The following is a 22,507-nucleotide window of genomic DNA, read 5'->3' on the forward strand; positions in this document are numbered from 1 at the left end:
TGCGCTGGGAGCAGCAGCGGCTCCGCCCGGGGACCGGTGTCCCATGGAAACGGGTCCCGCGGCAGGAAGTGATTCGGATTCACTGCCGCGTTCAGCCCGGCCCCGCCCGCGTCCCAACAACCCCCCCTCCCGCGGCTGCTGCTCCCGGGCCCGTCTCCCGGCGGGGCCCCCAGCGCAGAGCGAAGGTGAGCGAGACTCGCGTGGGGAAACCTGCCTTCGTGGGGCCCCGGGGCCGGACCCCCGCAGGCTCTGGGGAAACTGCCCCATGGTTCGGGCCGAGCCTGCTTCAGTCTGGGGCGGGGCTGGGAAGGGAAATCGCTGCGGCCCAGAGCCACAAAGACTTGTAGGCTCTTGTGAGGGTGACCAGACTGTGTGTGTGTGTGTGTGTTTTACAGGCACCTGCATTAGAACAAGCCCTGAATATCGGGACATCTGGACACCCTGTTTTCCACTGAAAAAGACAGGAGTCCTTGTGGCACCTTAGAGACTAACAAACTGATTTGAGCATAAGCTTTCGTGGGCTACAGCCCACTTCATCGAATGCAACATTTTCCACTGATTTCATTGGGCGATGAAATATTTTTGTGGCCTTGGCAGGCTGGATGGAACAGTTTTTCAAAGGCTCCTAAGTCCTATTTTTTTAAATACGATAGGGCCGCACTTGGCTCTTAGAAAGAGGTCCCTAAATCCAGCCTGTAGGGAGGCACCACCCTCTGCGTGGGAATCTTAACTGCAAACCCTTTCTTGGCCTTCGGTGCCAATGCCATTTTAGCAAGGAAGAGGTAGCGTTTAGCCCAGTGGTCAGAGCACTCACCTGGGATATAAATAGGGTGACCAGACAGAAGATGTGAAAAATCAGGACGGGGGTGGGGGTAATAGGAGCCTATATAAGAAAAAGACCCAAAAATCAGGACTGTCCCTATAAAATTGGGACATCTGGTCACCCTATATATAAAGGAGCCCTCTTTCACGTACCTTCTCTACCTAATATATCCTTATTGGAAGCATTACAATGAAAGGAGTAAATATAGCCTTGATGCCATCTCCTCATTTTTAGAGAAAAAATATATGGTTTCTGTACATTTAGTGCAATTCTAAATCAAGTCCTGCAAACAGGTGTTCATAGTCTTAATGACAGAAGAATCAAGTGCTAACATGCATTCTTAGAGGAAACGAATTTAAATGCAGCCTGTGCATTTCTAAATAGCCATTGAATAATTTACAAAATCGTAGGGCAGGTCTGCATGTAAAACCCTGCATTGGCACAGCTGCACTGATGCAGCACTTTAATGTAAAGACGTTCTACACTGACGGGAGAGAGCTCTCCCATTGGGATAGTGAATCCACCTCCGGGAGAGGAGACGGGAGACCCTCCCACTGACCTAGCACTGGCTACTCTAGGGGTATGGCTACACTTGCAGCTGTACAGCGCTGCCGCGGCAGCACTTTGAAGTGCGAGTGTGGTCGCAGCGCCAGCAGAGAGCTCTCCCAGTGCTGCAGGTACTCCACTTCCCCGTGGGGATTAGCTTACAGTGCTGGGAGCCACGCTCCCAGCGCTGGGGCACTGTTTACACTGGCGCTTTGCAGCGCTGTAACTTGCTGCTCTCGGGGGTGTTTTTTTCACACCCCTGAGCGAGAAAGTTGCAGCGCTGTAAAGTGCCAGTGTATCCACGGCCTAGGGGTTAGGTTGATATAACGATGCCATTCCGGGTATGGATTGATGTAAGTCTGTATTACAGCCCAGACCTTAGTAACAGCAGAATAAAGAAGTATTAACACATATATAGAAGCATTAGAGAAAAATAACTTTAATGTGGTTAATACAACGAGGAATCCTGTGGCACCTTAGAGACTAACAAATTTATTTGGGCATAAGCTTTCGTGGGCTACAGCCCACTTCCTCACATGCATGAAGTCTGTGGTTAATGCCATTCTAAATAAAGTTGATTAAACAATTTCACAAAGGTGACCAAATATGAATGATAGAAAGAGAAACTATAATCATAGACCTAGTTACACCTTTCAGAGATAATCGGGAAAGTTTTAAAACAGCAAGAAAGGGGGAAAAAAGGCAGAAAGAAGATAAAATATGGCATAGAATCATAGAAGTGCAGGATTGGAAGGGATCACGAGAGGTCATCTAGTCCAGTCCTCTGCACTCTTGGCAGGACCATGTAATAACCAGGGTTGTTCCTAGGGAGGTGTGGGGCCCAGGACAACCCCCACACTCCACCCTAGGCCCCACTCCTACTCCACCCCTTCCCCCAAGCCCCTGCTCTGCCATTGCCCAGCCGAACCCCTATTCCACCCCTTCCTCCAAGCCCCTGCCCCTGAGCGCCGCCAGGTACTGGCAGGGCACAGCAGGGCTGGGCTGGTAGCACAGCTGAGGGCCCCCACTCCCGCACTGCCCTGGCCCCGCCAGGTCCCACTGAAGCAGGGACGGGGTGGAGGAGCAGGGCCCCCCAAAGCGCAGGGCCCGGGGTGACTGCCCCGATCCGTCCTATGGAAAACATGGCTCTCTGTTAATAACTAAACTGTTCCTGACAGGTGTTTGTCTAACCTGTTCTTAAAAACCTTCAGTGACGGATAGTCCACAACCTCCCTAGGCAATTTGTTCCAGCGCTTAACCACCCGGACAGTTAGAAAGTTTTTCCTAATGTCCAACCCAAACCTTCCTTGCAGCAGTTTAAGCCCATGTCTCCCCAAATACCCACTCCTCTTTTTTTTGTAAGACAGCTCTTCTTTGCTGCATCTATGCTGCAGTTGGCCCAGTGAAAGATATTACCTCCCCCATCTTGTCATAGGACAGTCAGTCAAGGGCCAGAGTTTCTTTGTGAGGCTGCCTGTGCCGACATGCCTGTGTTAAAGTATAATTAAAAAAAATTAAAAACATGCTTGGTACCAGCGTGTCCATGGGAGAGAGGCCTTTCGAGTGATACCCGACTCAACCCAGTTCCGATGACACTGTAGTGAAAATGTCCACAAACTGTGGGACCTGGCCCTGGGATCCGGATGACATCGAGTCCCCCACTACAGCGCAGAGGGTGACATGACTGAAACTACAATTCTGTAGATTTTTACGCGTGGAACGACACGTCTCTTACCTTTCTGTCATTCACTTGCACATGGAATTACACATGCTCCCACGCCTTCGGGGAGGGGGCTCCATGTACTCTAGATCAAACTTTCCAACCTGTGGATCGGGACCCAAAATTGGGTCACCGGAATGTTTCAGCTGACAGTGCCCCACTCTTCCAACCCCCAGGGAGCGGCAGCTCCAGTGGGCTTAGGCCAGGCCAGGCCAGGGGAGGGGCCCCTCTCCCCAGCAGCTCGGGTGGGCCAGGGGAGGGGCGCCTCTGCCCCACCTGCCTGGGCGGCTCTTGAGATCCTGGTGCGCGGCCGTGCAGCTTACAGGGAATGTAGGTGGGTGTTGCGACCTGGTGCACGTGGTCGCAACACCGCTCACATTTGCAGTGTGTGCTAAACATTGTGCTTTCTGCAACAAAGCCACAGCCTGCGATTTTCTTACCATCGTACCTATTACTTATTGAATATCCACTCTGATTCTGAGTGCTGATCTAAATTCCTCTGTAGTTACCTCTTTTCTCCCTAGTTATTGAATAAGGACATAAAATCCCCTCACATTTTTCTCCAGTTATCGACTTTTAATATCAAATCTCCTCAGATTTTGCTGTTTTCTATCTCATCCTCAAATGTTGATTTAAAAAAGCAAACCTCCTCACACCTTGCTCCCTTTCCCACTATTTTTTAAATGTTTATATAACGTTTTCTCAGCTCCCCCTCCCCTCATACATACACCTTTTGAACTGCAGGAATTTGTCTGTATTTGGAAAGAAATGTGACTGATGAAGACATACAGCTGAGTGTGTATTTAGGATTTTACTGCTTTAAAACAGGCTCAGGTTTAAAATCACGGAACATGCTTTGTGAGAAATGTCCCGCAGATTCATTTGTTCTCTTTCTCCATAGCAGGATTTTCAGGGTTGAGGTGGTTTCCCGGTTGGAGTGGGGTGAAGAGCCAGAGGTTCTAGAGTTCCAGGCCTCTGAGGAAAGAGAGTGCTGAGAGGTGCCCACACGGGTGAGGAATCAAATAACTTGACACAGTAAAGAATCAGCAAGCAAAGCTGTAACTCCCACCAGTGCCTTCTAAATAGGGTTGCCAGACGTCTTGTTTTTGACGAGAACACCCAGTCGAAAAGGGACCCCAGTGGCTGTCCCGTTGGCGAGGTGCAGCAGGGCGAGCAGGGTCCCTGCCCTGCTCTGCGCCGCTCCTGGGAAACGGACAGCATGTTCGGCTCCCAGGCAGAGGGGTCGCCAGCGGGGCTCCAGGTGCTGCCCCGGCCTGCAGGCGCAACTCCCATTGGCCAAGGCTTGAGCTGCGGTCTGTGCCCTGGTGGCAACCCTGCACTCTCTCTCCCTGTTGCCCATACCCAGGAGCTCAAGGTATCCCCATCTCGGAGTGCCGCAAGGGATTCTGGGAATGGAGCTGCTGGAGGAGAGGTGGACAAGACAGCCCCTCTCGGGGCCCTGTGGCCAGCAGGTTCTCCTGCGTGTCCTCTCCCATAGGGCCCCACATCCTGCCAGCACTGCGTGCCTCGGCTTCCTCCCAGCTCACCAGTGGGGCCCTTCTAGCCTCAGACCCCTGGCTTCTGCCAATCCCGGGCCCTGGTGTAGTGGCCTGGCCCTGCTTGTGGCCAGGGCATATAGCAGTGCTATGGGCTGCCCCTTGCCACCCCCACTGTGTTTGCTAACCTCGGCGGGCCAGGGAGCAAGCTAGAGGTTGGGATGAGAATTAAGCAAGTGCCAAGCCTGTTTGTTAAAGCTGCAAAACTTCCCAAACAAACTACAGTGCACAGGCAATGAATGAAGGTCCTGTAGCTGCTGGAATGAAAAGCAAGTTGTGTCCTTAACTAATTAAGGACCCTGTTTGCTCTAGCCACCACAGTATCTGATATTCCTAACTGAGATTTCCCTTTAGTGTTCAGGGCATATATTAAAAAACACGTCCAAATTTTAAATCAATCAAGGAAGGCAGCTTGGGTGAAAGTGATCATGAAATCATAGAGTTTGCAATTCTAAGGAAAGGTAGAAGGGAGTACAGCAAAATAGAGACCGTGGATTTCAGGAAGGCGGATTTTGGTAAGCTCAGAGAGCTGATAGGTAAGGTCCCATGGGAATCAAGACTGAGGGGAAAAACAACTGAGGAGAGTTGGCAGTTTTTCAAAGGGACGCTATTAAGGGCCCAAAAGCAAGCTATTCCGATGGGTAGGAAAGATAGAAAATGTGGCAAAAGACCCCCTTGACTTAACCACGAGATCTTGTGTGACCTACAAAATAAAAAGGCGTCATGTAAAAAATGGAAACTAGGTCAGATTACAAAGGATAAATATAGGCAAACAACAGGAATGCAGGGGCAAGATTAGAAAGGCAAAGGCACAAAATGAGCTCAAACTAGCTATGGGAATAAAGGGAAACAAGAAGACTTTTTATCAATACATTAGAAGCAAGAGGAAGACCAAGGACAGGATAGGCCCACTGCTCAGTGAGGAGGAGGAAACAGTAACGAGAGACTTGGAAATGGCAGAGATGCTTAATGACTTCTTTGTTTCGGTCTTCACTGAGAAGTCTGAAGGAATGTCTAATATAGTGAATGCTTACGGGAAGGGAGTAGGTTTAGAAGATAAAATAAAAAAAGAACAAGTTAAAAATCACTTAGAAAAGTTAGATGCCTGCAAGTCACCAGGGCCTGATGAAATGCATCCTAGAATACTCAAGGAATTAATAGAGGAGGTATCTGAGCCTCTGACTATTATTTTTGGAAAGTCATGGGAGACGGGAGAGATTTCAGAAGACTGGAAAAGGGCAAATATAGTGCCCATCTATAAAAAGGGAAATAAAAACAACCCAGGAAACTACAGACCAGTTAGTTTAACTTCTGAGCAAGGGAAGATAATGGAGCAAGTAATTAAAGAAATCATCTGCAAACACTTGGAAGGTAGTAAGGTGATAGGGAATAGCCAGCATGGATTTGTAAAGAACAAATCATGTCAAACTAATCTGATAGCTTTCTTTGATAGGATAACGAGTCTTGTGGATAAGGGAGAAGCAGTGGATGTGGTATACCTAGACTTTAGTAAGGCATTTGATACGGTCTCGCATGATATCCTTATCAATAAACTAGGCAAATACAGTTTAGGTGGGGCTACTATAAGGTGGGTGCATAACTGACTGGATAACCGTACTCAGAGAGTAGTTATTAATGGCTCCCAATCCTGCTGGAAAGGTATAACAAGTGGGGTTCCGCAGGGGTCTGTTTTGGGGACCGGCTCTGTTCAATATCTTCATCAACGACTTAGATGTTGGCGTAGAAAGTACGCTTATTAAGTTTGCAGATGACACCAAACTGGGAGGGATTGCAACTGCTTTGGAGGACAGGGTCAAAATTCAAAATGATCTGGACAAATTGGAGAAATGGTCTGAGGTAAACCAGATGAAGTTCAATAAAGACAAATGCAAAATGCTCCACTTAGGAAGGAACAATCAGTTTCACACATACAGAATGGGAAGAGACTGTCTAGGAAGGAGTATGGCAGAAAAAGATCTAGGGGTCATAGTGGACCACAAGCTAAATATGAGTCAACAGTGTGATACTGTTGCAAAGAAAGCAAACGTGATTCTGGGATGCATTAACAGGTGTGTTGTAAACAAGACACGAGAAGTCATTCTTCTGCTCTACTCTGTGCTGGTTAGGCCTCAACTGGAGTATTGTGTCCAATTCTGGGCACCGCATTTCAAGAAAGATGTGGAGAAATTGGAGAGAGTCCAGAGAAGAGCAACAAGAATGATTAAAGGTCTTGAGAACATGACCTATGAAGGAAGGCTGAAAGAATTGGGTTTATTTAGTTTGGAAAAGAGAAGACTGAGAGGGGACACGATAGCAGTTTTCAGGTATCTAAAAGGGTGTCATCAGGAGGAGGGAGAGAACTTGTTCACCTTAGCCTCTAATGCTAGAACAATAAGCAATGGGCTTAAACTGCAGCAAGGGAGATTTAGGTTGGACATTAGGAAAAAGTTCCTAATTGTCAGGGTGGTTAAACACTGGAATAAATTGCCTAGGGAGGTTGTGGAATCTCCATCTCTGGAGATATTTAAGAGTAGGTTAGATAAATGTCTATTAGGGATGGTCTAGACAGTGTTTGGTCCTGCCATGAGGGCAGGGGACTGGACTCGATGACCTCTCGAGGTCCCTTCCAGTCCTAGAGTCTATGAGTCTATGAAATGTCCCACCATTGCTAAAATTGCCACATATATTTAGAAGTGATATTACAAAGTAAAAATAACAGTGGGATTATAAAAGTCCACTAATTTAACATTTATGTGCTTAGATACTACTGTGATGGGTGACGTAGACAAAGAAGCGTAGCTACAGAGTGGAGACGTCCAGCTCGAAGAACAGAACAATTCAAGCTGAATCATTCAGGATTTGTGTTTCTGCTTCTAAATTTGAAACAGCAAATGTAAGTAAAATTAATGTTGAAAAAGTTGTTTCTAGTACCCAAAAAGACGTTCATGTACAATCATACATGATTAAGAAAATATACATGATGTTTAATAACAACTAGGACATGTAGGTTTAATTTCTGAAATTCTTTTTGAGGACTCTTGGTAAAGGAGAGCTCTTATATAAGGAAAACCTTGCCCACACCAGATATGATAACATCTAACTCCAAACTCAGGAGCTAAATATGAACCTTTGTCGGGAAGGGGGTGGCAGCAGGCAGAGGGGTACTTGATAGCCAGGTGGCAGAGCAGAGGAAAGGCTAACGATGGATGAGGAGTAACGTGGCCTTGTGGTACGGCTCATTATCTTGTATGCAAGTTCATTCTTGTGAGCTGTTTACAGCTGGTAAGTAATTCCAACCAATTCAGTTGTATTCTGTAGGGGCGCTCCAGTGGCTGTGAGAAATACGCTGGAGGGATTTGGGTTCACCAGCTGTTTTTATCTCCCTGAGGTTGATCTGCTGAACATTTCTCCTTTTTTGAGATTTTTTTTTCCCTGGATGGAATTTCTTCCAAGGGCTCCTGTTGTCAGTTCGCTTGGGGCTATATCATAATGTTACTGTCATGGACAGGTCAGGGGCTGTGAATGTTTGTTTACTGCCCGTGACTCGTCCATGACTTTTACTGAAAATACCCATGACTAAAACGCAGCCTCATCGATTAGTGTGGAGACCAGTCTCCCAGCAGTGAAGGGCTGGGAAACGAGGAGGCTCAGAGAACTGGTAAGGGGAGCCACACCCTTTCCTCTCCAGATCAAGGGTGTGAATCCAGCTGTAATTGGTCCCATTCGGTTCCATAAGAATATTCAGGTGAAGAAGCACTTGCAGCATCATGCCCTAGTGACAGGCCCACGTTCTCGTTCCAACTGGCACTCACAGCAACGAGACAGAAGTGGGAATCGAGCATCAAGATTTCTCGTGGCTGGGAGGCTCCACTGCACAGCTGAGGCACGTTGGTGAGGGCAGCACAGAGAAGCTTGCACTGCCATTGTTCCCCCCGTCTTTTTCTAGATCCACCTTTCGGCTAATATGTAGAGTGTAAGATCTTTGGGGCAGGGACTGTATGTTAGAGATGTGTACATTGCTTAGCATAATTGTCTGGTGAAAGTGCCTTTGTAATACAAGTAAGTAATGTTTACAACGTTACTTCAATGTGTGAGCATTTAAGGTGGAACCATGTAGCACTTTTTATAAAAGGTGTAACCTAGAACCGTGTTTCCCAAACCTGGGACGCCGCTTGTGCAGGGATGGCCCCTGGTGGGCCAGGCCAGTTTGTTTACCTGCCCCATCCACAGGTCCGGCCGATCGCTGCTCCCACTGGCCTCGGTTTGCTGTTCCAGTCCAATGTGAGCCGCTGGAAGCGGCGGCCAGTACGTCCCTCAGCCCGTGCCACTTCCAGCAGCTCCCATTGACCTGGAGCAGCGAAACCGCGGCCGGTGGGAGCCGCGATCAGCCAGACCTCCATATGGGGCAGGTAAACAAACTGGCCTGGCCTGCCAGGGGCTTTCCCTTCCCCAACGTCCTCCCAAGTTTAGGAAGCACTGACCTAGAAGATTTATCACTGGATTGAATCTAATTCTCTGTCCTGTATACAGCTAGTTTTTTGCACTGGAATGGCGAGACTTGTGGCTGGTCCCCAAGTAATAAGAATGTAATTAATCCAGTATTTCAGATCCTTTTGTTTTTTCCAATATAAATTACTCGGTGGTAAAAAGCAGTGAGTGGCAGCTTTGTATCAACTGATTATGGAAAAGATGACCTGCATCATTTGCTAATCTTGATTCTTGATTAGTCTGAGCCCTAAAGCGCCTATGCAGTATTTTGCACTAAGGTGGATGTTTAATAGTAATGATAATTAGCTAGCAGAATGCAGTTGATGTTACTGAAATCTACCTAGGGCCATTTATAACCAATTTTACATGTAATGTGCTATTGTTTTCCTTTATCTGTGTGTGTATAAAACCTTTAAAACATGGCTTTGGGGGTGGGGGTGGTTTAATTATTACATGCATTTTCTCCAGTTAGCTTGTGACCTCTTTTGTACAACATTTAGCAATAACCACTATTCTAATAAAAGGTCCAAATCCTATAAAACAAGAGTTGCCCTTACTCCAGATTGTGCAGGTAAACCACCGTTTTTGGTATGGTCACAAGTCTCAAGGTCACTTGGCACCCATATAAAGTAGCACCCCATTGCAAGTGCCCATCACCAATATGGGGATATTTTGAGATGAGGTGACAAGGTAAGCGTCAGGACAAGATGATGACCATTGAAAATCCTCATCTTACAAATATATGGCAGATTGATATTTTTTAAACTATGCCCTGCTCTCTTCTGGGTGGGTCTTTTAATTATCTGAAAGGTTCAAACAAAATTCTGAATATATTATCTTAATACAATTGAGTTAATATATTAACATGCTAGTGCCTTGTTTTGTTAATCTTGAGAGTAGCTGCTATCCAATGTAAATTATATTGTTATCCTATTTCACATCATTTTGTCATGACTTAATAAAACTGTACTAATCATGAAAAATGGTGACGCTGTGAGCATGCCGTTTTCAGTTTGATGTGCCAGCTGCAGCACTTCATGCTGTTCCCAGGGTGGTGCTAACTGAGCTGATGCAAATCTAGAGAGGTCTTTGCAGAACTGGATGTTACACACGCTGTTCAAAACACCTGTGTTAACTCTAGCTCCATTGAAAACAGAAAAAATAGCTTATGACAAATTATAGAAGCTAATATGATACAATGGAATAGAATAGAAAAAGTCCAGTTTTAAGGGGACCTGTGCCATCAGTATTGACCGGACACCATAAGTCCGGTTACCATAATTTTCTTTAGTTTTGTAGTGTGCTGTAAAAAATAAAACCAGATATTAGCATAATATATCTGTCAAAACAATATATTTGATTGAATCTTGAATAACTTTTTCAGTGCACAGTCAGAAGCAGTAGGGACCAACTAGCCTTTAAAGAGTTAAGGATCTAGTCAGCTGGCATCAATGGTCAGCAACATAGTTAGCGTTGTGCCATCCACAGTCAACACTGTTTTATCTATCAGCTAAACTATGCTGCAGTCACACTAGTGCGATGTGAAATGGCGGAACCCGAAAAGAAAAAGATTCAAAGGCTGTGCCCTTTTAAAGATGAGTGGTTGGAACTCCCAGAGTATCGAGATTGGCTTACAAAGGCAAATGAAGAGTCGGGATTCTGTTCTATTTGTCGTGTTCAGTTCAAGGTTCACTTTGATTCTGTAAAAGCTATCCAGCATCATGCAGAGACAGCGAGTCACAAAATCAAAGTACGAGGACAAGTCCAGTCCAGTCCAATCGATAAATTCTTCGTAAAGACTGATACTTCCGAAGAACAACAGGTGTGCATGGCTGAATTACTCTTAACATACCATGGAGTTAAACACCACCACAGCTACCATTCTCAAGACTGTGGAAATATACTGTACCCCTCCATTTTCACTGATTCCAAGATAGCTTCCAAAATTCACTGTGGAAGGAGAAAAGCGGAGGCTTTGATTGAGAAAGTATTGGCACCCCATTCATTAAAACTGGCTATGCAAGACATTGGCTCTACATCGTTTTCAGTAGTGACAGATGCTTCTAATAAAGGGAACACAAAATTATTCCCAGTTGCCCTCCGCTACTTTAATAAAGATAAGGGAACCTGCACATGTATCGTAGACTTTTTCGAGGATGCAGATGAAACATCAGAGGCAATCGCAAACAACTTAAGAAGTTGTCTTCAAAATGCTGGTCTGATACATAATAAAATTGTGGCATATGGAGCAGACAACGCATCTGTCAATTTTGGAAAACACAAGTCTGTTTTGGTGCACCTAAAACAAATGTTGGATTTACCAAACCTTGTGCCAGGGTATTGCAGCACTCAGATAGTGCACAATACAGCGAAACATGGCTTGAAAATGCTCTCTTATGATGTAGAGAATTTGGTCATCAAGGTTTTCAGTGAATTCTCATCCAGTGCAAAGAATATTAGTGAACTTAAAGAGTTCTTTGACTTCCTGGAGACAGAATATTCGGAAATCTTGCGCCATGTACCTACACGTTTTTTGACTCTTTTCACTGCCGTAGACAGGTTACTGAAGCATTGGCCTGCCCTCAAATCTTACTTTGTGAACAAAGGAGAGGAAAAAGTGAGCTGCACAATATGGACCTTTCTTTCTGAGCAAGAGGATGCAGCATCCAATGATGACATTATTACGCTTCCCGAGCTGTACATCTACTTTGTGCACAACATTCTGAGCCAGTTTGACAACACCATAAAGGTTCTTGAAAGTGATTTCATTCAGGTAACTGAACTGTATGGCGTATTCAGCAGGCTGAGAAGTGAGATTCAGAATCGACAAGAGCAAGGCTTCTATGGGTACAAGGTGACACAGTTCTTGAAAAAACTGCCACCTGATGGGCAGAATAAATTTGTTGGCGATGCCCAACAGGCTTACGCACGCATGCTACAGTACCTGGAAAAGTGGTTTGATTTCAGCGAAAACTCTTTCTATGTGTTGTGTGCACCACTCAATCTGGACAGACCTCTTGAGCTAGACAAACTGTGTGCTTTGACTACAAGCTGGGACATTCAAGTAGACGGAGATGAACTATTTACAGAAATGTGCTCATTGAATGATGCGCTACCAACCCTAAAGAGTTTGACAAATGGTACTGAATCGATATTGTCCCCACAGCAACAAGAGCGAATCAATGTCTCTGAGGTATGGGTAGAATTCTTTAAGCGCTGGGAGGCCCCGAACTTACTTAAAATTGTGCAGCACGTGCTTGCTATACCACCCACCAACGCATTTGTGGAACGCATTTTCAGTGTTATGAAGAACTTGTGGACTAACGAAAGGAATCAGCTCCATGTGGACATGGTGAAAGCTGAGTTATTTGTGCACTTCAACTATAAAATGACATGTGCCGAGTTTGCTGGATTTTTGAAGACAAAAGCAGCGAAGGAGCTTGTGGTGGCAGCAAGAAAAGAACAGAAGTATAAATGTAAGTTGTTTCAATTGCCACGCTCCTTAAACCTGGGTTTGTTTTATTTTGTTTGTATCTTCTTTACACTGCAGAAGAAGTTAAAAAGTTTAATTGACAGTAGCATTTAAAATCTCTCCCTGAGGAGGCGAAGGGTATTTGAGTCACACGTTCCATCTCCCACATTCAGATCCTTGCAGCTCCTGGCCTTCTCCTGGTGCCTGCTCGGGCCTTGCAGTGAAATTGAGCGAGTGAGCGAAGGTGGGAGAGAGCGAGTGATGGAGGGAAGAGGGTGGAGTGAGCAGGGGTGGGGCCTCCGGGCAGATGGCGGGACAAGGGTGTTTGGTTTTCTGCATTTCGAAAGTTGGCAACCCTACTTCTAAAGTCCTCCAGGGTCTGCTTCATCTTAGCCAGGTCAGAGTTGTTCCTAGAACTCTAGACACTTGGCAGTAGCTCCCTCTCTCCTGCCCTCACTACCTCTGATTTTTCAGATGGGATGTGGTGACCAGATTTGTCCCCTTCTCTCTCTCCCTTGGGAAAGGGTTTGGGGAGGATTCTGCTCCTGATTTTTCAGTTTCTCCAGTGCTATTTGGGCTTGTTTCTCTCCTGTCCTTCTCCACCGCAGGGAATGACTCATGTCTGGATTCTCTCTCTCTCTGTCCCAGCAGGTGAGGAGATGATGAGTGAGAATGTGGAAGAGAATCCTCAGCAGGAAGATCCTGAGCAAGTTGAAACTCACAGAACTTTATTGGATAGATCTGAAGCGACTGTGTCCTGGAGTCCAGAGCATGGAAAAGCTGGTGGGTCTCAGCACAGCCCAGAGAGACAGCAGGGAAACCAGCCAGGGAAGAACACGGGTAAATCCACTCAATGTGAAGGTAGTTTGAAGAATCTTAGCAAAAACATGATGCACCAGAGATCCTCCAAAGGGGAGGGGAAAAACACATGCACCGAATGTGGGAAAAGCTTCAGTCGGAGTTTATACCTTATTATACATCGCAGAACCCACACAGGAGAAAGACCTCATAAATGTCTTCAGTGTGGGAAAAATTTTATTGGCATCCCAACCTTGAAAAAACATCAGAAAATCCACACGAGAGAAAAATCCTATAAGTGCCCTGACTGCGGGAAAAGCTTCAGTGAGAGATCACACCTTATTGGCCACCAGAGAGTCCACCGAGAAGCAAAAACCTTCATATGCTCTCAGTGTGGGGAAACCTTCTGTAACTGGTCATCCTTTCTTAGACATGAGAGGATCCACACTGGAGAGAGAGCGAAGCCTTACAGCTGCCCCGAGTGTGGGGAGAACTTCCGGGATAGGACTGGTCTTGTTAGACATCAGACAACTCACACGGGAGAGAAACCGTATAACTGCCTGAAGTGTGGCGAAAGCTTCAGTCGGCGCTCAAACCTGACCAGGCACCAGAAAGTTCACACTGGGGAGAGACCCTATAAGTGCCTCAAATGCGGGAAAAGCTTCAGTCAGAAATCAACCCGCAGCAGACATCTGAGAACCCACTGGGGAGAAAACGAGTAAATACCCCGACTAGAACTGGCTGAAGTGAGTTAGACCGGAGCAGTTGAGACTGGCTTCCTTTTAACTGCCAGTTTTCTGTTTTCTTTAAAATCCACATATGGACTTGGATTGTCCTGAAAATTGCTGTGCCTCATCTGGGCTGGGGGCAGAGCTAGGGGTGGGGGGTTGTGGCCGTTTGGTCTTGGGGTTCCTCAGATACAGCCCCCCAATAAGAAGCTGCTTTTACCATTTAGATTGCTCTGAAACCCTGTGCCAATTTAACCCCCATGAAAAGCAGGAAATGTAACATTAGTGTACACGCTACTCCCACAACATAACCTTAACTCTGCCCTCTTTGAGTGAAGTCCCAACGGGCCAATAATACACATTTGCTCTCTACCTTTGTAGATGCTACAGAACACTTCAGGATAGAGCACTGATGAGCAATGTAGGACAAATCTGGCCACCTTCTGTTACTAAGGGAGGACCCTGGGGTAGGTCAGGCATAGTGAGCAGCTCTCACTTACACTCAGAAACCGAGCCTGCTCCACACAAACCACCCTAGAACAGCAAAATGTTCCCACGGCTTCACCCTTGCCCTGAGGATTCCTTGGGAGATGTGGCTTTCGCTGACCCCGCAGTAAGCCCCGGAGTCAGATGTGCATTTCTACTGGCAGAGCCTGCAGAACTCAGCACTGCAATGAAGCATAACTGACCCTTTTAAAGTACACCTGCACTTCTCCTGCTATCCCAGGGTCAGCTCTGCCAGCCCACTCCAGCGAATCTCTTCCCCACTCAGTACAGCTGCACCTCATAGAGCGAAGGTAGTCGAGTGCATGCAGATGAATTGTAGGATTCGGATCTATGGAATACAACATGAGCAATGGTCCATCTTCTTAGTCCTTCATGTCTGCTTATTATGGCAACACCATCACTGAACCGTTCTCACTGGCTATTGCCAGCTCCAAGGGGCAGAATTAAGGTTGCTCTGTGGGAATGACATTTACCTTCATTTCTTGGGTTTTACAGGTGTAGGTTTAGCCACTCGCCGCACTGGGGAAGGGCACAAGGCAGCACTGGGCAGCCTTAGCTCTGCATTAATCAATGTTTTGGACAGTTAATAGATTTGACCATTTGACTTTTCAGAATCTGGTGACCCATCTCTGGTGTTAGGAGACAGCAGCCAGCTCCAGTCTTCTCCACCCTCCTCTGGCTCTGCCTGGGTTATCAAAGGAAAGGCTCCGATCATCCTGTCCACCCTCCCAGCTGCTGGGAGTCCCTGTCCCAGCTGGAATCTTCTCCCTCATCTTACCTGGTTCCCCAGCCAGTGTCCTATGGACTGGGTAGCCGGGGAACCATTTCTGCCCTTTATTCACATGACCCCCAGCGACCTGGGGCCATCCAGTGTTTACGGACTAGAAGAGACAGGTGATGGGCAGGGAGGAGCCTGTGTTTGAGCACAGGGATGGGAACCCTGGGACTGAGTTTATGAATCAGTGAGTGATGGTGAGCACGCTGAGACTGGAGAACTCGTTGCACTAGCAGAGTACAGCTCATCCTTACAAAGAGGAGCAGCAGCTGCAGCCAGCACCCAGAGAAGCGAAGACAGCATTTGCCCGGCTGCAGCTGGCTCACCGTCACAATCCGAAGGGAGCTGGCAGCCCCTGGAGCGGCCAGCAGCTTGGAGTGAGACAGGGGTTCAGCTCAGGGAGTTCAGCCAGAGCCCTGGCGCGCTCTTTGGCGGTTTTAACATTTGGTTAAGATGCCAACAGAGTGCAGTGAACTCAAAGGGAAATTAACGAATGGCCGGGGTTCTGCCTTGCGAAGAAATGTCAAGAGCAACGAGGGCGCAGTTCTAAAGTAATTCTCTGCAATTGGGGCTGGCAACGTGATGTCGTGTGTGGGTGTGTGTGGGTTGGTGGGTGGGTGTGTGTGTGAAGGATCTGGATTATATCAATGGATGAGGAGGTAATTTGGATATTTAAATAAAACACTGATTCTGGCCTGCATATTTATACCTGCCTCTGGAAATTTCCATGACATGCGTCTGACGAAGTGGGTATTCACTCACGAAAGCTCATGCTCCAATACGTCTGTTAGTCTATAACAGGGGTCAGCAACCTATGGCACGCGAGCCAATTTTTAATGGCATCCTGGGGCCTGCCGGGACCCCAGGGTGCCATTAAAAATCCTGCCGACGTGGCAAGCTGCAGGGTCCGCGCTCCTGGGCTGGAGGGCCGGGCTCAGCGCAGCAAGCCGCCGGCCCCTGCCCTGCCTTCCCCTGGAGCCCTGCCGCCGCGCGCAGCACTCTGGGAGTCGGGGTGCGCGCTCCCGCGGGGCAGCCTTTGGCTCCGTGGGGAGGAAAAGACGCTCCCCGGTCATCTGGAGCCCCGTTGCCGCATGCAGCCCTGCCCCGCCCCTCGGAGTGCTGCGCGCGTGGCAGCAGGGCTCCGGATCAGCGGGAACCCAGCAGATAAGGGGTCCGGGTCAGGGTGGGGGCAGCCAGGGGACAGGGAGCAGGGTGGGTGGGATCCCAGGGGAGTGGTTAGGAGTGGGAGTCTCTGGAGGGGGCAATCAGGGAGCTGGGGGGGGGGTTGGATGGGGCATAGGAGTCCCGGGGTCTGTTAGGGGGTGAGGGGTTGATAGGGTCAGGACAGTCAGGGGACAGGGAGTAAGGAGGGTCTTCGGGAGGCAATTAGGGTGGGGGGGTTTCTGGAGGGGGGGGTCAGGGGACAAGGAGCTGGGGGGGTTGGATGATTTGGGAATTCGGGGGGGACTATCAGGAGTTAGGGGTGTGGAGAGGGGTTGGGCAAGCAGGGAGCAGGAGGGCGTTGTATGGGTCAGGAGTTCTGGGCAGGGGCGGCTCCAGGCCCCAGCGCGCCAAGCGTGTGCTTGGGGCAGCATGCCGCTGGGGGCGCTCTGCCGGTCACCGGGAGGGCGGCAGGCGGCTCCAGTGGACCTCCCGCAGGTGTGTCTGTGGAGGGTCCGCTGGTCCCGCAGCTCTGGTAGACCATGAAAGCCGTGGGACCAGCGGACCCTCCACAGGCACGCCTGCGGGAGGTCCACCGGAGCCGCCTGCTGCTCTCCCGGCGACCGGCAGAGCGTCCCCCATTGCATGCCATCGCACTTGGGGCAGTGAAATGTCTAGAGCCACCTCTGGTTCTGGGGGTCCTGTCAGAGGGTGGGGAGCGGTTGTATGGGGCATGGGAGTCTGGGGGGTTCTGTCTGGGTGCGCGGGCGTGGATAAGGGTTGGGGTAGTCAGGGGACAGGTAGGGGGTAGGGTCTCAAGGGGGCAGTCAAGGGACAAGGGGCAGGGAGGCTTAGATGGGGGTGGGGTCCCAAGAGGGGGTAGTTGGGACAAGGAGTGGGGGGGGGGGCGGTTGGGAGTGCGGGGGGGGGCAGTCACCCAGCCCTCTGCCTTGAGCCCTGCCCTACCCCCCAGGGCCCTGCCCTGAGCCCTGCCCTGAGCCCTGTACCACCCAGCCCTCTGACTCCTTTACCCCCTCGCATGACCCCAGCCCTGACTCTGACACCCCCACACATACCCAGCCCCCCTACCCTGACACCTGCACCCCCCTCACATGTGCCTAGCCCTCTGCCCTAACTCTTGGACCCTCATATCCCATGCACCCCGCGCATCCCCATCCCCACCCTGAGCACCAAACGGGAGCTCCTGCATCCCTACTCACATTCCCACCTGCACCCCTCACACCAAATGGGAGCTGCCCAGGTAAGTGCCCCCACCCCACCTGCACCCCTCACACCAAACGGGAGCTGCCCAGGTAAGTGCCCCCACACCCAAACCTCCTACCCTAACCCTGAGGCCCCTCCCCCATTCTAGCTCCTGGCCAGACCCTTCACCCCCAGCCCTGTGCTCGGTCCACTCCCACCCTCAGCTCAGTGCAGAGAGAGGAAGAGAATGGGCCAGAACCAGGGAGAAGGTAGGTACCCACTGTATGTGGGCAGGGCCGGGACCCCAGACCGGCAGCGGGCTGAGCAGGTCTGTCAGCTGGGATCCCAGCTGGCAGGAGCTGGCGGATGGAACCCCTGAGCAGCAGTGGGCTCAGCTGCTGCCAGTCTGGGATCCTGGCTGCTGGCCCCGCAGAGCCCACTGCTGGTCTGGGGTCCCGGCCACCAGCCCCACACAACCTGCTGCCGGTCTGGGGTTCTGGCTGCCACACCCTTCCCACCTGGGGTCCCAGCTGCAGGCCCCACTCAGCCCACTGCCGGCCTAGATGAACAGAACCCCAGACCAGCAGTGGGCTGAGCAGGCCGGCGGTGTAAGATGAACATTTTAATTTAATTTTAAATGAAGCTTCTTAAATATTTTAAAAACCTTATTTACTTTATATACAACACTAGTTTAGTTATATATTATAGACTTATAGAAAGAGACCTTCTAAAAACGCTAAAATGTATGACTGGCATGTGAAACCTTAAATTAGAGTGAATAAATGAAGACTTGGCACAGCACTTCTGAAAGGTTGCTGACCCCTCGTCTATAAGGTGCCACAGGACGATTTGTTGCTTTAACTAAAACACAGTTACTGTCCCCTTTCTTTTCAGTCTCTCACTCTAGAAAACAGTCCCCAGCAACAGTTAATTTCTGTTCCTTGGAACCAGCCTGATGAAACTTCTTAAAATGCCTATAAATGTCGTGCACGTGGCTTTTCTCCAAACACAGGGCAGGGCACAGTGAGACCCTGCGTGGTGACACGCTGGTCACAGGGGGCTCAGCAAATGGAGTTACTCTTTGATCCATGGGCCTGATGTTTTGTCCCCTCTACTCCAGGTCTTCATTCTCCCAGAACCATCATCCAGCCATTTCTCCTTATGCTTTGTTCTGGTGAAGAAAACCTACAGACACATCTGGAATCTATTTCTTCAGTGCCCAGCCCATCTGTGAGAGGAGCTGGGACAGTTCATTCCAGCCATACAGCCCTTGGGATTCACACTCAGATTCCTCACCTCCCACCTAGCTCCTCTCTGCCCCGCTCCCCACATCCTGCCAGCCTTCCCCTGCTCTCTCAGACCCCTCCCATCCAATTCCTTCCAGTCCCCTAGGATAAAGCGATTCGCCACAGTCCCACCTTGGTCACCTATTGCTGGAGCTATTGCAAGCATGTCTCCTCTGAATTCCCCCCTTTGCCTTGCTGTCCCCTGGGCCTGACCCTAAAATACCACAGTTGGGCCCCTCCTGTTTGGAAATCCCCTGCTTGTATCTCCTGAGATATTACGTTCCAGGACCTGGTCCCGCCTCCCCTCCACCGACATCTGGGCTGAAGCTGGAGTCCTGGGGAAACAAGAACAGGAATCACACGAGGTTGGTTCCTCCAGGGCTCCATGCTGCATCCAGAGAGCAGTAGAGCAGCAAGGACCTAGCCTGTGCCACCGCTTGTTCCCCTAGGCCAGGGCAGAAGGGTTTTGGTGTTTTCCAAGCTTCCCTGGGCTAGGAGAGGGGGCTCAGGGATGCAGAACCTTGGTGCAGGTATCACACCAACAGATCCCGCTCATCAGCAGCTGGGATCGAACCTGGGGCCTCCAGAGCTTAATGCAGGAGCCTCTGCAGCACGAGCTAAAACCCAACCGGCTGTTAGCTAAGGGCCTAGAGCAGACTCCTGTGCCCCCGGTCTCAGTGCCCCTAGATGGGACAGAGCCTCACAGCCAGGAGGTGTGTGGGATACGCCGGCACCCAGCCCATTGTCATTGGCCCGTCCTCCCCTGCCATGAGGTAAACCTCATTTCTAAGCGTTACACTCATCCCGTCAGGGAGCAGGGATTACAGCTTGTGACACGAGCCAGTCAGAAGCAGCTCGCGCATTCGCACTGTTTCCAGGCTGATTTGGCAAAACCCTTGGAATAACAAATAAACGTAGGAACCTTGTGCTCCGTGTCTGGGTGAGTAACGCACGGAAAGGAGCTGAATTCCTCCCTCTTGTTCCCTGCACGGTCTGTGCTCTGCGATGCTGAGGGCCCTTTTCTCACCCCCTCCTCTGGGTTCTGCTTCTTCCTGCCTTGTATCCCCCTTTGCGCTGCTTGGGAACCACGAGCAGCACAGAGAGCACAGGACAGGCAGCTAGGAGCCTGCGCTGTGAGCTCGCAGACCCTTTGCGCTGCCGGTGGGATTATTGTGATTCCCAGACAGCCCCACGGACACGGCCCTGCCCAGGGAGCTCGCCTGGGGCACTGATCCGTGCAGGCCCAGAGGGAAGGACTGAGTGGTCCCTGAGAAGGCTTGAGGAGGGGCAGGAAGGAGGGTGGAGGCTGGGGGAGCAGGGTCCAGGCAGAGATGAGAAGATGTGTGTTTGTGTGGCCGGGGTAGAGCGTATCTGAGGGTCCAGGGGTGAAAAGTGGGCCCATCGCTGGGGCTGGGCTCTCACTCCCCTCCCCCGGCCCAGCTACTGAATGCCTCTCCCCCAGCTCTCCCCACCTCTCCCTCCATCGTGCTGGGACCAGCTCCCCCCATGCAGCTGAGTCTGCATTGCAGAGCAGGACCCTGACGCTTTCACTCCTGCCCCCGCACTGCTCTCTGGGGCCGTTTCACTCCCCTCCATGGGCAGAGACTCCCCCAGGGCAGGAAAGGCCGGGATGTACCTGTCGCTCACTGGCTCCATCATGCTCACTAGGCTCCTGGGTTTGCCTTTTCTTTGAGAGTCTGAGAACATAGTTCGTAGCCCTGATGGGACCTGGAAATCCCCTAATCCCGCTCTCACTGCCCCCCCTCCCTCCGCCAGGTAATGCTGCGTAGGACCCTATCAGGGCAGATAAAGGTCTCTGTCCCATTGGTCACTGTGTGTAACGGGGGTGGTTTCACTTCAATGGGCCTAGGGTGATCAGACAGCAAGTGTGAAAAATCTGGACTGGGTAGGGGGTAATAGGCGCCTATATAAGATAAAGTCCCACTTACTAGGACAGCTGGTCACCCTACATGGGCGGGAAGCACGTGCTGACGGGCTGCAGTGACTTGGCAGGGGACTAGTGGACAGTAGGTCCCGCTGCTCACAGCTCTCTGTGCAGTCCCGGCTGGGGGGCAGCGTTTCTCCCACTCGTTTTAGAAAGAATTGGATCTGAAACATTTGCAACATGAGACACATGTGCCTCATTTTCCACCCATTTTAGACAACGTAGAGTGCAGGGCAAAACTGAAGGGTGGGCTCCTTGTACTGAGGGGGCCTGAGATGGCCGGGTGGGAGAATTCACTGGGGCAGAGGGGTCCATCTGCCGGCAAAAGCCATGTCTCCCCCGGCAGCCCCCATGTCTCCTGATACAGAGAAATCGAACCTGGGGGAAAGGAGTGAGGTGGGAGAATTTTTTGTCCCTGGCGTTTCTGTGTTGCACGATCCCATTGTAACTCCCTTATCTCTGTCCTGTTTTCATTCTCTGCTAGTTGGCTGCCCCCATTGCTGGTCACTCCCTCTTCCCCAGTGTTGCCAACACTCGTGATAATGGTTGTTTTCCTTAAAGCCCCAGCTCCTGGAGGCATGTGAAGATGTGATTATTTTAGCCTTCATTCTCAAAGAAAAGGACGTTTCTAGCCCTTGTGGCTGTGGAGGAAGCTTCAGAATGTGACCCCAGTGCCCCCTAAAGGCTCAAAAAGCAGAAGGCCAATAAAATGAACCCCAAAGCTCTTCTTCATACATAATCTCATGATTTTAAAGCCAGTCTCCTGGGTTTTGGTGAGCCTGACTCATGATTGTTGAACATCTCGGTTGGCAATCCTGTTTCCCCATCAGTGGCCTGTTCTTCCTCACCCTTCCCCTTCTGTGGACCCGTCTGCACCATCAGACCACCCGCCACAGACTCTGATCCCTGGTCTGAGCAACTCTGGCCCGGCAAACATCTGAGTGGGGTTTGCAGTAGAACCCGGTTCTGATCCATATTCCACTTCCCCCAAGTAGTGCAGGGCTCTACAGACACCCCCTGGGGCTCAAAGGGGACCTGGGTCCGTCTTGTCTACACTGCAGCGCCCAGCTGTGCTCGGAGGGTGTTGGGAACCACTATGCACTCAGTGGTGCTCCCAGAACAAGAGTGAGAATTCAGGCAGGGCCCAGACCTCTCCCCATCCCTCCCTCCCTTTCTTCCCTGGCTCCAGCCTTCTCTGCTCCTGGATCCCTCCCTTCTGCCCCACCCCAGGATCCTCCTATACCATTTCTTGGATCTCCTCCCCCTCTGTCATTTCTGCCAGTGAGTCTTCCTCTATGTGGCCTCTCTCTCCTCCCCGTCATTAAATCCCCACCCTCTCCCCAAAATCTTCCTCTTGTGATCTGGGCTCTTTGCTTCCTGCTGCCGCCGCTGTGTGTTGTAATCAAAAATAAATATAAGTGAGCACTGTGCACTTTGTCTTCTTGTTGTCTTTGAAATCAATGTACTTGAAAATGTAGAAAACACCCCAGAATATTTAA

At 50.0% G+C, this 22,507-nt stretch overlaps 1 protein-coding gene across 7 annotated transcripts; it reads left to right on the top strand.

The window, feature by feature from the left end:
• The first annotated feature begins 55 nt into the window (after window positions 1-55).
• On the top strand, window positions 56-16,115 carry LOC127030125 (uncharacterized). 7 transcript variants are annotated; one of them, XM_050916126.1, is made up of 6 exons: window positions 56-185; window positions 3,994-4,099; window positions 7,407-7,538; window positions 10,644-12,609; window positions 13,254-14,149; window positions 15,251-16,115. In XM_050916126.1, exons 4-5 carry the CDS (start codon window positions 10,680-10,682, stop codon window positions 14,123-14,125), a joined length of 2,802 nt encoding a protein of 933 aa, XP_050772083.1. In that variant the 5' UTR covers window positions 56-185; window positions 3,994-4,099; window positions 7,407-7,538; window positions 10,644-10,679; the 3' UTR covers window positions 14,126-14,149; window positions 15,251-16,115. The 7 variants fall into 7 exon arrangements, with proteins under 7 accessions (XP_050772083.1, XP_050772081.1, XP_050772082.1 ...); XM_050916124.1 differs by having other exon boundaries at window positions 3,991-4,099; window positions 13,254-16,115; XM_050916125.1 differs by having other exon boundaries at window positions 10,622-12,609; window positions 13,254-16,115.
• Window positions 16,116-22,507: the final 6,392 nt, after the last annotated feature.

The sequence above is a fragment of the Gopherus flavomarginatus genome, chromosome 10 (genome assembly GCF_025201925.1).
Source record: "Gopherus flavomarginatus isolate rGopFla2 chromosome 10, rGopFla2.mat.asm, whole genome shotgun sequence".
NCBI classification, from domain to species: domain Eukaryota; kingdom Metazoa; phylum Chordata; order Testudines; family Testudinidae; genus Gopherus; species Gopherus flavomarginatus.

Excerpts from the sequence above, each read along its gene's own strand:
- LOC127030125 (XM_050916124.1), top strand. The coding sequence starts at position 10,680 with ATGGCGGAACCCGAAAAGAAAAAGATTCAAAGGCTGTGCCCTTTTAAA. Across the intron at positions 12,610-13,253 it reads AAAAGAACAGAAGTATAAAT|CAGGTGAGGAGATGATGAGT; the intron begins GTAAGTTGTTTC and ends TCTCTGTCCCAG.